This window comes from Colletotrichum fructicola (genome assembly GCF_000319635.2).
Source record: "Colletotrichum fructicola Nara gc5 chromosome Unknown KSG_Nara_v1_contig03, whole genome shotgun sequence".
NCBI classification, from domain to species: domain Eukaryota; kingdom Fungi; phylum Ascomycota; class Sordariomycetes; order Glomerellales; family Glomerellaceae; genus Colletotrichum; species Colletotrichum fructicola.
The window spans coordinates 6,568,913-6,582,320 of record NW_027094053.1 but is presented as its reverse complement, the minus strand read 5'-3'; the positions used below and the strand labels follow the sequence as shown (position 1 = coordinate 6,582,320).

At 56.9% G+C, this 13,408-nt stretch overlaps 4 protein-coding genes across 4 annotated transcripts; 2 read left to right on the top strand and 2 right to left on the bottom strand.

Annotated features, from left to right (window-relative positions):
• Positions 1-846: 846 nt before the first annotated feature.
• On the top strand, positions 847-2,144 carry CGGC5_v006697 (uncharacterized protein; the record flags this gene model as incomplete). Its single annotated transcript, XM_032031481.1, has 3 exons — positions 847-892; positions 949-1,772; positions 1,830-2,144. 3 exons carry the CDS (start codon positions 847-849, stop codon positions 2,142-2,144), a joined length of 1,185 nt encoding a protein of 394 aa, XP_031889437.1.
• A 323-nt stretch (positions 2,145-2,467) lies between these two features.
• Positions 2,468-5,224, bottom strand: CGGC5_v006696 (uncharacterized protein; the record flags this gene model as incomplete). The annotated part of the gene is made up of 4 exons (XM_032031480.2): positions 2,468-2,559; positions 2,618-4,241; positions 4,356-5,096; positions 5,150-5,224. The coding sequence occupies 4 exons, from the start codon at positions 5,222-5,224 to the stop codon at positions 2,468-2,470; spliced, it is 2,532 nt and encodes an 843-aa protein (XP_031889434.2).
• Positions 5,225-9,125: 3,901 nt separating this feature from the next.
• Smok (Sperm motility kinase) lies at positions 9,126-11,573 on the top strand (the record flags this gene model as incomplete). Its single annotated transcript, XM_066151728.1, has 2 exons — positions 9,126-9,274; positions 9,356-11,573. 2 exons carry the CDS (start codon positions 9,126-9,128, stop codon positions 11,571-11,573), a joined length of 2,367 nt encoding a protein of 788 aa, XP_066008911.1.
• Positions 11,574-11,760: 187 nt separating this feature from the next.
• Positions 11,761-12,890, bottom strand: CGGC5_v006694 (uncharacterized protein; the record flags this gene model as incomplete). Its single annotated transcript, XM_032031477.1, has 2 exons — positions 11,761-12,591; positions 12,666-12,890. The coding sequence occupies 2 exons, from the start codon at positions 12,888-12,890 to the stop codon at positions 11,761-11,763; spliced, it is 1,056 nt and encodes a 351-aa protein (XP_031889497.1).
• Between the last annotated feature and the right edge of the window lie 518 nt (positions 12,891-13,408).

The following is a 13,408-nucleotide window of genomic DNA, read 5'->3' as shown; positions in this document are numbered from 1 at the left end:
TCTAGGGCAGCTTAGGTAGAACAACATCATTTTGAGTTGCGAACGTCCCGGACGCGTATGGTCACAAATGAAAATTCATTGAACATGGGCAACCCAACATCAGTAGTCTGAAGGTGGATGAACTAACAGCTCCGCGGGTTTTCATCTTGTTTCCCATGATGAATAATGGAATTCTGCTATCTGAACCATAGTTACGCAATAATCGGATTCCTCGTACACTGCATGAGAGCATAACCAGCCACCTGCCCCTAACACCGCGGGCGCCCGTTCGGGGACCGCAGACCGAACGAACGAACCATGTACCATCCAGGCTCTAGAAAGCCACATGCCTCTCCCCAAGATGCCTATTGGCCAACCCCTGGGTATGTTTGCCAAGTCGGGAAGCTCGTTGTGCGGGGCAAAACGGCATCGGCAGTGGGGGCCTCATCTCCAACCGGCGAGCTTCCCCTCATCGCCGTCCAGTTGGAATCCCCATCCGGAGTGCACTTCCGCCTTGAGCATCCCGGCCTGCTTGCTTTTCATGGCCAGGAACGCGCTCTTTTTAAAATTCAACGTTATTTAATCCCGCGGTCGCCTGTTCAGGACCTTGTCCACGACGACGGCCAACATCGTCATGTTGCGTCCCACGTGCGCCGACTTGGCCCGGCTGTTTGGTACGCCCCTCCGGCGCCTCCGTTGCCATGACCATGATGGAAGCCTCTGCGGTCCTTCCGGGTTTCTCTTGGATGTCTCCCGATGCAACCCTGCCAGAACATAAAAAAGCACTGTCCCAGACCTCGAGAACTTTGCTGTTCATTCTGCTCCCCAGCTGAAGTGTCTGCCTTGCCAATACCACCCAAACTTACCATGGCACCGGTGATCTCGTCCCTGGCCGTTGCGGCCGCCGCCCTCCGTAAGCTCCGGTGCCCTCACCCATCCTTTCCGGCCGAAACCCTAACATCCATGAAGTCCTGCTCCCCCTGACATCCGCCGCCCCCAATGACACCTTCACCCGCAACGGCCTCACCTGGTCCCGCGGCCTCCGCATGAACCAGATCCAGGTCGTCGGCACGCACAACTCGTACCACCGCGAGTCCCCGCTGGAGGAGCGCGACACCCAGAGGACCATCCTCCCCGACACCCAGAACTACTGGTACTCCCACCCGGCCCTCGACATCCAGGCGCAGTACCAGTCCATCCGCAACTTCGAGCTTGACATCTTTGCCGATCCCGAGGGCGGGCATTATGCTTCCCACCTTATCCGCGAGCTGGCGAATCTTTCCACCACCCCGGACCCGGACCTGCAGCAGCCCGGCATCAAGGTGCTCCACGTCGCTGACGCCGACTACCACACCACCTGCAAGACCTTCGTGGGATGCTTGCAGGTTGTCAAGAAATGGAGCCAGGCGCATCCCGACCACGTCCCCATCCCCTTCATGATCGAGTTCAAGACCGCCGAGGAGGCCTATGCTGCTGAGGGTGGCGCCGCGCCGATCCCGTGGAACAACACCGAGCTCCTCCAGGGCCTGGACGACGAGATCCGCAGCGTCTTCGCGGCCGACGAGCTCGTCACGCCCGACGACATCCGCCGCGGCAACCTGACGCTGGAGCAGTCCGTCCTGCAGCACGGCTGGCCCGATCTCGAGAGCGCTCGCGGCCGCGTCTTGTTCCTGATGGACAACGGGCCCGTCCACCCCGTCCGCGACGCCTACACCCTTGGCAAGCCCAACCTTGAGGGCCGCGTGCTCTTCACCAACTCCGCCCCGGGCCAGTCCGACTGCGCGTTCCAAAAGGTGAGTAGTGTCTTTCGTGTGTGTGCATGTGGAATTCGACCCGCTGACCGTTTCCAGCTCAACGACCCGACTGGAGCCGAGCAGGCGAACATCCAGGCGCAGGTCAAGGCCGGCTACTGGGTCCGCACACGCGCCGACGTCCCTCTCGACACGCTCCTGTCCAACGACACCACCAGCATGCGCGACCAGGCCTTCACCAGCGGCGCGCAGGTTGTGTCGACCGACTTCCAGGCCTACGGCATGAGCTCCCGCTGGGGCGTCGACTACGCTGCCCGTCTTGACAATGGGCTGGCCGCGCGCTGCAACCCGGTAACCGCCGGTACAGGATGCGAGGATGCGAAGCTTGAGCCTGCGGAGTACATTCACAACTAAACGTGATCATGTTTATGACGCTATTGTACATATGTTGGGATTGTGAATAGTAATGATAGTATAATGAGGATAACCGACCCCTGAAACCCGACACCTTTCCATGTCACTGGGATATGTGCGAAGCAGACGTCCATACGGTCAGCCCTCATGGGATATTGAGATACCGAATGACCCCCCAACCATTTGAAGTATGTAACAAGAACTCTACACGTATCCCTTGGCCAGCGGTTCCTGTGTTCACCTCACGGCCACGCTTTGCGACACCAGGATCCCATGCCTATACGCCTTCCGAGACCAGTTTTTGCAAATACAATCCCCCAGATTTACGCCGCCAACGAACTCCAAAATGCAGCATTTACGTCCTTCGGCCGGATCCCGGGTGACCTGCCCAAGCAGACAGATCGAGAGCCAAGTTCTGTGCGACGTGTTAGTGTTTTTGTCTTCTCAGCGGCCCGACATGCGGAATCACTTACCATGTACAAGCATCCCCACGTTGATGGTGACCGTCCGCCTGGCTGACGCCGGCGTCGGCACCTGGCTGGGTGTAGAAGCACCTAGACCAAATAGATCCCCACCGAGAGTCGGGTCCAGACTCATCGGGTTTTCCATCGACATTGTCGACGGGGCCCCCTGGGCGGTTGTGCCCATGAAATCCAGCGTTGGCGTGCCGGTTGCCTCGAGATTCACGGGCTGGCCCGTCGATTGCGACTGCGGATTATCGCCAAAGGGGGCCGCCATGTTGAAGTTACTCTCAGCCATCGTCGTTGCAATGTAGTTGTCAACAAGCGGGTTGAAATTCCTCTCTGCGATGGCCTCATCCGTAAAGTCGGCAGGGTTGATCTCAGCCGTGACGAAATCAGCTGCCGGCGGAATGACGACGCCCCTCTGCCGCAGCGACCACTCGACCTCGTCCGCGTCGTAAAAGTCGCCGTCGAACCCCGGCACAGACATGCGCAGCTTGTGGTCGACCCTCGCGTCGCGGATCTCCTCCGTCTGCGCGTTCCACGGACCGATGCCGTACATTGAGTCAATCTTCTGCCTCTCGGGCTCCAGCGACCCCTGGTTCCCGACCTGCGTCTGCGTCGTGCGCAACGACTTGTCGTGCCTCGGCAAGTCGCTCGCGTCCATCTCATTGCGCATCTCGTCAAAGAAGGTCCCGCCGCCGCCGAGGTGCAGGAACGGGAACCTCCAGTTGAAGAGCGTCTCGCGCTGGTTCACACTGAGCCGGTTAGCCAGCCTCTCGACGATCTTCTCGCGGGGCTCGAACAGCATGCAGAAGCCGAAGACGGAGGCGATGCGGTTCGGCGGCGGGTTGGGCATGCGCATCAGGACGTACGCGCGCTCCAGCGTCGACCGCTGCAGCCGCCGCCCGAACGTCCGCTCCTGGTATGCGTACGAGCTCGGCGCCGAGAGGAGAGAGTAAGGAGACTCGGAGAAGGAGAGGGGTTGGCCCGACGAGTCTAGGAGGCCCGCCGTGTCGAGGCCGCTACCCTCGAGGGACATACCGAATGGGAAGCTTGCATTGTCCGGCGTCGGCTCCGTCACGATCTCGTAGCCCAGCGGTGCCTGGGAGGCGATGGTGCGGGCTTCGAGGGCTTGGCTGTTGTGCGCCCAGGAGGTTGTGTGGATGGCGGTTAGGGCGTGAGATGGATGATGAGGATGATGATGGGCCGAGGAGGTATGTTCGACCATGTACCCCCCGTAGAGGACCTGGTCGGGCTGGGCCTCTGGCTGGGCCCTGTCTGGCGAAGGCGACTTTTCGCTGGGCTTGTCGGGGTTGCTGTTCGGGCTTGACCTGTGTCCTTCGGACTCATGGTCTGGAGCGGTAGCCATGTCGACGTCTTTCCCGCCGTCTTCGCTGGTTCTCCGTGCCAACGAGTAGAACTTTTCAGTCGTCGCCTGGAGTTGCTTGCCAAACTCGGGTGCGGTGTCCAGCATGCCTTTGCCGACAGCGAAGTCGTACAGCTTCATGAAGGCCTTGCTCATCTCCTCGTTGTTGCTCCTGAGCTGGTCTACCTTCTTTTCCAGAGTCTGGATTGCCGTCTCCTTGCGATTCCGATAAGCCCTTTGGGCCAGGCGGATCTGGGTGCGACGGCGCTAGATGAGGGTTAGACCATGGTATCCAAATACATTCGACCCATAAACTCGGGGGAACTCATTCATAATCCAGTAAAAACAGCACATTGCGTCACGCAGCAGCACCATACTTACATCCTTTGCTGTTTCGTCATTGGTATCGAGTCTTGGTCTGCCTCGCGACCGCTTCTTCTCCTCCTCCTCCTGCTCGCAGGTGTCGACAGCCTGCGTCTTGGTCCGCTTCCTCGACTTGCCGGACTCCTCTCCGGCTACCCGAGACCTCCCAGCCGGGGGCAAACTCCGCGGTGCGTGGAACCCCGGCACGCCATCGTCGAAGGACTCGGCATTGAGTATTGACAATTCCGGGTTCTGCATGAATGATATCGGGTAGCCGCCTGGGAACTGGAGAACGCCGTTTTGGCGGTGGTGGTGGTGATGATGAGGATGATGATGGGGGTGAGGGTGAGGATGAAAGAAGTCGTCGTCGCCGGCGTGGATGAACGGAGCGGCGGCGGGTCCTGCAGGGCCCGGCGCTGGGAAACCAACAAAGGGCGGCGGCTGGGGCTGAGGGATGTGTGTGTGTGCAGTCACTGAGCCCTGGAGCTGGATCGGGACTAGATCGCTGGCGTTAGGGGTGAAGTTGGGGTCTGGGGGCAGGTCGAAGCTGCTTGCAGTTGCCTGGTACTGGGCCTGGAGCAGTCTAGGGTCGTGGGGATGGCGGAGGAAGGATGATGAGTCCGAGGTCGAGGAGGTGAGCGACGCTGACTGATGGGACTCAGGGGGCGATGTATATGAGAAGTGTTGGTGGTGGTGTTGTAGTTGTTGCTGTGGTGGGTTTGGGTGGGAGTGGTTTTGATGCTGAGGCTGGATGTACGGCTGGGTATCGTAAAAGATTACTGTTGTCGTTTCTTGCCGGCCGTTGGGCTGACTCTCTTGGGGGTGATGTTGTTGTTGTTGTTGTTGTTGTTGATGCTGCTGCCAGCGGGATTGAGGATGATGATCATGGGTGATGGGCGAGTGATGGTGGTGTTGGTGTTGGTGTTGGTGTTGAGAGTGAGGATTTGGGGAAGATGGATGAATAATAACCACGCCGCTTTCTTCTTGGATGTTATTATTACCAGGCGGCGGTGGTGCTAAACCCGACAACTCCTCATAAACGGTGCTACTACTGTCGCCAGAGTGGCCTTGTTGGTGCTGATTAATTTGGCTGCGGCGCTGCGCCGAAAGCTGTTGAGAATGCCGGCGACTGAGGGTGAACTGTCCACCTCTTCGTCCAGCAGCTGGTGAAGGCCCGTTGTTGAAATGGGTCGTCTCACGGGAGAGGGGAGGAGGCTCGTCCAGATCATCGGCCGCCGGCTCGGCGGTCTGCGCATCCAAGGAGCTGGAACGGAGAGGATTACTCATCTCTGCCGACGGTACAGCGGGTGCGCCAGCAACGGATGGGGGGGATGCGAGGGATCGATCTAAGAAAGTTTAAAAGAAAATGCCGACTAACACACCTAATCTCGGAGCCTGTCCGTGTTGCGTGCGACGTCGGCGGGCGAGACAGGTGATGCTGTTAAGGTCTGATAACCCATTCATCCTGTCGCGCCGCTGGAGCTGTTAGAGGGGGAGAGCTGCCCGCCAACGCATACGGCACGACGCCCTGCAGACGGTAGCTGGCGATTCGTGTAGTTGCGAACGGGATTGGCTGATACGACTTAAAGTGTGAATAGGACCACTTAAGATGGAGTGAATCTGTAATTAAGTCTCGTTCTGTGACGATGAACTGAAACTAACACGAGAGATTGGGAGTGAAAGTTGAGGGTAGAGCAGAGTCTGTGGAGCTCTCTATGTTTGGCCCATGAAGGACAGGCGGCAGACGGGCTTCTTTTTCAATCCGGCTCTTCAGTCATGGATGAGACAACGCCTCAACCCTCATGACAATAACTTCTCGAGTGGGTGTCTGGGGAATGGTCGTACATGGTTCATCGACGGCGCCCCGGGACCGGCTTTTTTTCTGTAAAATCTGACGAAATGGGCTTGTGGAAAAAGCAACCGGCATGCACAGAGTCGCACTGCGGCACACACGCTTGTGTGGATGAAGATTGCCATCATCCTGATAATCCACCCCTCGTCGTTTCCAATCCCAAGCAGTGGGTGACAAGGTTGGACAAGGGCGGCGGCGTCTGCTGTGGCCCAGCCCAGCCTCGTGGGTGAGGCAAGTCGAGTCCGTCACAATGCCCTTGGGAAGTCCGGGGGTGGTTTTCTCACAAAGAGACAATAGGAGAAGCTATCAAGCAGGGAATAACACCGCCCAGCAGTGAGGCATTGGTTCGCGGAGCCGGGTACTGGAGGCTGTCACGAGCAGGTTGACGAGCCTCGTCTTCTTCGTAGACCCCGACGAGGCAAGGGTATCGCATGGGATCGGCAGTTTGCAGCTCTCCCCCGAGAACATGGCCCACGTCGGAGATGAGGGTGCATTCGGCTGGCTTGATGATGTCCCAGCCAGGGTGCTGCAAGTTGGCTGCGAGTGCATCATCACCATGGTATTAGCCACCTTGCTCAACATTCTTCTTCGCCTTTAGGACCCGGTCGGCTGGTCTAGTGTGTGCACATGCAAGTGACGAGAACCCGTACCCAGCTGCTCGAGACCTCTATTGGATCGGGGAGCGGCGGAACAGGATCAGTCCGAGATTTAATTGCAGCGATGTCGACCTGGGAGAATGTGACCGGCCTGGCCAGCCTCACTTTTTGGGGGTCGCGGTTTTGCCTCTAGCAGCAAAGATCGCCGCGAACACACGCCAGAATCCCACGCGGAGATTTTTATTCCTTGGAAGGCTTCCAGCTCCCAAAAAGCAAAACTGAGAAACTTATGCATCCTGCTTACGCTCTTGAGACGACTCTGAAGAACAGTGCAAAAATGACAAAAAATACCCCTGCATGACGTTTCGGCCAGAGGCCCGCGGCGGCCGGGACGTGACGGTGTTTCCAGCCCCGGAGGATGGGGAGCAGCCAGGCAGCGCTCGCATGCACCCCGGCCGGTGCTGGCAGAGAGAGAAACACGAACATCACTCCAGCATGCATGGCGCGCACGCGGTGGCGACGTCCGGCCTCGGGATTGATTGGATAATCTTGCATTGCGACAGCCTCATGATCTAGACCTGGTTCAGGGTCTTTGTTGGATCGTCCAAGCAATTGTCTCCAACGAACGGTCCCAGCAGCGCGGCCCCGGAAAGTGTCTTGCTTCATCAGCCATTTATTTCCGGCTCGTCATCTTGAACACCGGTGACTGAGACGATGGAGCTGAGTGGCCGGCCTGGTGCATGTTTCCGTGGATGAATTTCAGATTATTGCCGCAATTGATGAAGAGCGGAATTGGCCCAAGACAAGAGAGAAGACGATAATTCGAGGGACAGACAGTCTTCGCTGATACCCCCATGTCTTCTTGTTGGAACTGGAGTTCGGGCCGCCTTGGACCCCTTCTTTTCGCTGTAAGCCCGGGGCTTTCATCATTGTGACCACCGAACCGGGGGGGTCCCCGCGGGTCCGATCTGGATTCTGTCAAACGGCAGCCAGATCGTGTCACTCCTCTAGCTCCGGGTCGTACGACGAGATCCCAGCCGCCCGCCTCACCTCCCTCGGGAACCCGTCGATCTTAGCCCGAATCGCACTCATCACCGCCGTCTCAGGGGCGAATTCTTGGAGGCGCTCACCAGGCTCTTGCTTGGACTTCGCGTCGCGTCCCAGGGCAACGGTAGCAACCGTTGGATCAGCGTGGTCTCGCTCCTCGAGAGTCGTGATTATTCCATGATTCTTCGAGGTGTACAACAAGGTGGTCTCGTATCAAGACGGACTGTCATAAATGATGTCAGGGAAGCCGGACCTCTCAGCTGTTAATCACGGTCTTCGCCATGTTTGACATTGATACATACCTAGTGGGTGATGGACTTGTTGCGCATATCATCTCGGCGATAATTGTCATGTTCTCCTGCAGAGTTGGTCACATGCATGCACAGGGGCGCGTCATTTTGTCGGCGCATTGTGGCTAGATCACCAGAGTACTGCAGACTAACATTGATCTGGCCATTGAGGAGCCATCTCACGATGCTACTCAATGTTTTGTGTCCGATGTCGCCGGTGTTCAATGAACTTGGCCTCCACTGCTGTAGTCGTCAAGGCCTACACAGGCAACACGAATTTCGCACGAGAACTACACAGGACTCCATCCGCAGATTCAGTACAAAGTGGGTGATCAACCATCCAATACTGGCCCAAATACTGAATCAAATACTGGATATGTGACTGGATACAGAGACAATGTTCAGAAATTCCGTGGACCTTTGCGCTTGGTTTACAGCGGTAGAACCACAGCTTTGCATGTCTCAGGCAACGATTCCCCCCCATTCAGGTTAGGTTGGCCAAGATGAGATGAGTTCCCTGTAAGGATGGGATGGACTGGCTGTGTCAGCATGTAATACAGGGGCAACTCACAGTCGGCTCAGTCCTCATCCAACCGAAACCGCCGGCGAGCACCTAAAAGCAGCTGAGCGCCCTGTAAGGAGAACGGCGGGGAAAATGGGGCCTGTCGCCGGGCTTAATTCAGCCCCCAAAGGCCGCACAGGCGGCACTAAAGGGGGCCACATTCGGTACGGTGCGCCGGGACTCACCTCCCTGACCACCAACGGGTTCCTTCTTAGTACGGGCGGGCAAGCTGACCGGGCCATCCTTGCCACCGAGCTGACACCCCTCATTCTCTCACTGCACTGCGCTCAACATTTTCGAGAATCGTCCTTTGACGAGGCAACTCCAATCTGGGCGGACAAGCATGGGAGTACGTCGATTCTAGGCGCGACGTAGCTTCGGCACACTGCTTAGCGACTCGGACGTGGTCGAGGTCCAAAGTGCAGAACCGCAGGCGCAAACATGGCCGACGGCAACCTCGAAGAGGGTTGGACGACGGTCCACAGACAGTTCCAGGGTCACCCCGAACGATTGCCGCCCGCCCAGCGCGAGCTCCACGAGAGAACCCAGATTAAGGAATGGGAATCATCGGACGGTCACTGGAGTGGCATGTAAGTTCAACCTCACCTGCTCCCGACCATTCCCGGCCACCTCCTTTCACAGTCATGAGGACTGACATGTTTGCGGGACAGAGGAAAGCACCCTGCCGACTTCACCGAATCGAAAAAGCTACATCATAAGATCACCGTGCCTCAGGACAATAGTCTAGGTTGGGGTACATACGGTCGCGTCGAAAAGGTCACCCATCGAACGGTCTGTCTGGCGCGAAAATGGATTCAGCCGAGGCGCGGTCGCACAATAGAGATCCTCCGCGAGGAGGCACACGTCATGGAAAGGCTGGACCACGACCACATTGTCAAGCTGATTGGCACCTATACGTTTAGACAGCGGGAACTGTATCTGCTGATATGGCCAGTGGCCATCTGCAACTTGGACGAATTACTCACAGACCTCGACGATTTAAGGAGCGGCCAAGGCGATCGAGAGGATATCACCAAGAGACTCATGGCGCTGGGTCTTACCGATTTAAGTGCTATCCAGGGCAGCGTCCGCGATGCCGCCAGCCCGGGCTCAAAGGGTAAATGTCCTCTGAAGTTCCTCCAGCGCATCATGGGCTGCATCGGCCAAGCCGTAACCTACTGCCATCATTCCAACATTCGCCATCTCGATCTCAAGCCTACCAACATCCTGCTGAATCCTGAAAGAGTCTACTTGGCTGACTTTGGTATCGCTCGGGACGTGAATGACCAGGAAAAGACTACGACAATCGGCCATCAGGGGACACCAAAATGGCGGGCCCCTGAGATTTACGACTTGAAGGACTGGTCTATGAAATCCGCCGATATCTACTCCTTGGGCCTCATCTACCTGAATATCGCCACAGCAGTATACCACGGCAACTTATCAGCCTTCTATACTGTGCTTGAAGACCTCGTCCCTCGCTCTCGTGCCGAAAAGCTGGAAGGATTTCAACAACAGCTGACCCTCCACGCACTGGCGACGCAGCAGTTTCATGAGGCAACATCCCCGACGGTTTCTCCACGACATATTCTAGGCTTGACCCAGAGAATGCTCTTTCTTGAACCAGGAAGCCGGCCTCGGGCAGATCAGGTCGATCATGAACTCGTCGACCTTGGTGGTATCGATCAAGTCTACCATAGCCCGTGCTGCAGAAAAAGCACGAGATACTTATCAAAGCGAATCGACAATAAGCTATCCGCGACTCACCGTGAGAACGTCAGTCTCAAAGCTGAAGTTGAGCGCCTCAAGAGGGAGAACGCGGGGTTGGTGGGTATGGATGAGACTTATAACATGCGTCTGGTGAACCAAGAGAGGTCGCACGCCAAGCACATTGAAAATTTGACGAAAAGCTTGACGAAGCAGCTAGAAGAAGAGAGGGAAAAGCGCAAGAAAGCGGAGGGAAAGATGGCACAGGCACAGATGGATATCCAGGCAAGAAGACATAGTCGGTCAGGCTTGCCACGGGTTGAAGCTACGCAGCAGACTCGCTCAATCAACACCCCTGAAGTCGGCAGTGGTCTCGGAATTCGTATGAGGCCACAGACACATCCCATGCCTCAGACCACCGTTCGACCACCTCCGGTATCAGCATCCTCTGCAGCTCCGTCCCGTCCTGCAGTCGTGACACGAATCCCCTCTGAACAAGCGAAAGCCTGGGTTATTCGGAACGCGGCCGTAATGTCAAGCGGCGTCCCAACTCCAGCTCGTACAACGGAATCCCCCTCTCCGAACCCGCAAACGCCACCAACATCGGCCTTGCCATCCCGCAGCTCAGCATCTCGTCTTCCCATTCTCGCAAAGATCCCGGCGACCCCGCGCACCAGCACGCCGACTCTTGCTCGCGACCCGAGCTTGACTGACAGCACGCAAGCCAGCATGTCGTCCTCAATCTTTTCACGCCGTAGTTTTGACACGACGACGGAAGCAGCGCCGACTCCGCCAGCCGTCAGTCCAGTGATTAAGAAAGATACTTTCGATAAGACCGTTCGGGAGGTTCCAGCACCGCCGACACCTAATGATGAGGTACCGAGCCCGGTGTTGTCAATGCCGCCATCCTTCTCGTCGGTCTTGTCGTCTCCGCGCACGGCAACTGTCGATCTGGCATCCGTCGCGGGCAGCGAGATTTCGCAGGACGGCTTGGCTGCCGTAAATGTGCCTTCTTTGCAGTCGTCCAAGAGCTGGGCAGCCGTTGCTGGCCAAGGGAAGGGGTTGGCCAGGATAGTCATAAGCTCACCGTCGAAGGCACCTCAGTCGGTGCCTCCGACTGCGCCTGCTTCTTCTGGACGCGGGAGAACCAGAGACCGGAGTACACCTAGCTCTGGTATTTAGTAGATACACGAGGTTATGATTTATGATTGAATGTGAAGCAAAAGCCGGGGGAGATGATTCTCAACACAGCATATTCGTCGTTGTAACATGGTAAATGAACAGTTCTAGACTTGACCGAGACATGAGTCAAAAGCTTTTGGCTTTGGTGGTATCATTGAATGAGATGGGAATTTACATGAACGCGTCACTATGCTGTCTCCTTGGAAGGTTTGACCGGACCAGGCTCCAAGCCCCCAAGACTCCCTCTCCATCTGTCCACTCTCTTCTTCTTGAACCTTTTCAACTTCGTCTCCTTTCTCAACTTTCGATGCTTCATGTACGGCCGAAGCTTCTCAATCACAGTCGGCACAATCCTCACCCCACGCTTCCTCGCCTCCTCCACTTCCTGAACCAGCATCTCCTCCTCCCCTTTCACAGCCTCAATCAGCGCCTTCGCCCTGGCCAACTCGTTCCGCCGTTCTGCGTCAATTTGCCCAATCATATGGTAGTACGAATCCTGCACCGATTGGTAGTAAGTCGACGTTGACGGACTGTGGTCCACGCGACTATGCTGCCCCGCAGCCCTCAACTGCTCGTCCACCAACCTATCCCACTCGTCCTCCTCCCGAGCCGCCGCATAGTCGCACTCAGTCATCTCGATGCTGACCTCATTGATCCGTGCCTTGCGCCACGTCTTGCGGCGCAGGATGTCGCTGACCACGCGCGGCTGCGGCCGCTTGTGGCGGAGGAACGTGTGCCCCTGCGCCGTGACGATGACTTGCGGGATCTTCCTCCGTCCCTCGAAGCTGTCGCGCGGCCGCGGGAACAGACGGGAGACGTACTTGGGCTCCTCTCCGTCCGCCGAGATCCTCTGGAGGACGGGTTTCGGGGGCGGGGTCGCCGGGCCGCGGGGTTTCCTTCCGGGCCGCTTTTTCGCTTCGGCGCGGGCGATGTGCTCGTTCTTTTGGCGGAGGTAGGTGATTATCTCGGCTTGTTCTTTCGACTCGGGGACTCGTGCGTTTTTGAAAAAGGTGAGAAACTGTCCGCGGGGCACCACCCATTAGCTTCTTGCGCCGGTTTTAGAGGGATAGTTCAAGAGATCGGAATGCGCACCTTGTATCCCGCCGACAGCGCAGCAAAGATCAGCCGCGGGCTCACGTCTGCCTTGTTGCGCTGGAAGCCCCTCTTGATGAGATCCGGCACGGGGTTCTTTCCCTTCCTGCAGACATCTTGGGGAAGCGTCACCTCGCGGCCTTCCCGAAGGAGGGCGCGGAAGAGGGCTATGACAGCAATTCGATGCCTCGAGCTGCGGGCGGCTATGAACTGCTGTTTGGGCATCGTCGTCCAGTTGAGTGTCGCATCTTGAAATTTTGGGCAGGTGGTAGCTTGGAGGGAGCGATGCTCCGTCGTGATCGGCGCTTGGGCCTCTTATCTTATCAGCGTCCTTATCTTATCGGTTTCCCTCTGACGCAATACGTAGATGTAGGTACTCTCGCATCACACCTCAAGTTTCCTTTCTTCTCCTTTGTTCTCCCAATTGACCTAGATATTCTCTAAATCATGCGAGACCTACGGCTTCGTAGGCTTTCCGTAAAAACTGCTCATCGGATTTTCTTTAACAGTGCTTCCGGGAATGTGGCCTCGAGACTCGGTCCGTAGTCTGCCTAAGACAGCTGATCGACCGTAAGCCGGCACACGCATCAATTTGCCTGCAATAATGAACATGAATCAAATTAGTTTCCTATGTGAGAATGAGCTGACGTTTCCTTGAAAAGGGGGAATCAGAGTGTGCTTAGAAAGCCCACATGTTCCGACTCAGACAATTCCAAGGGACCGACGATCGGAATGTTGTCGAA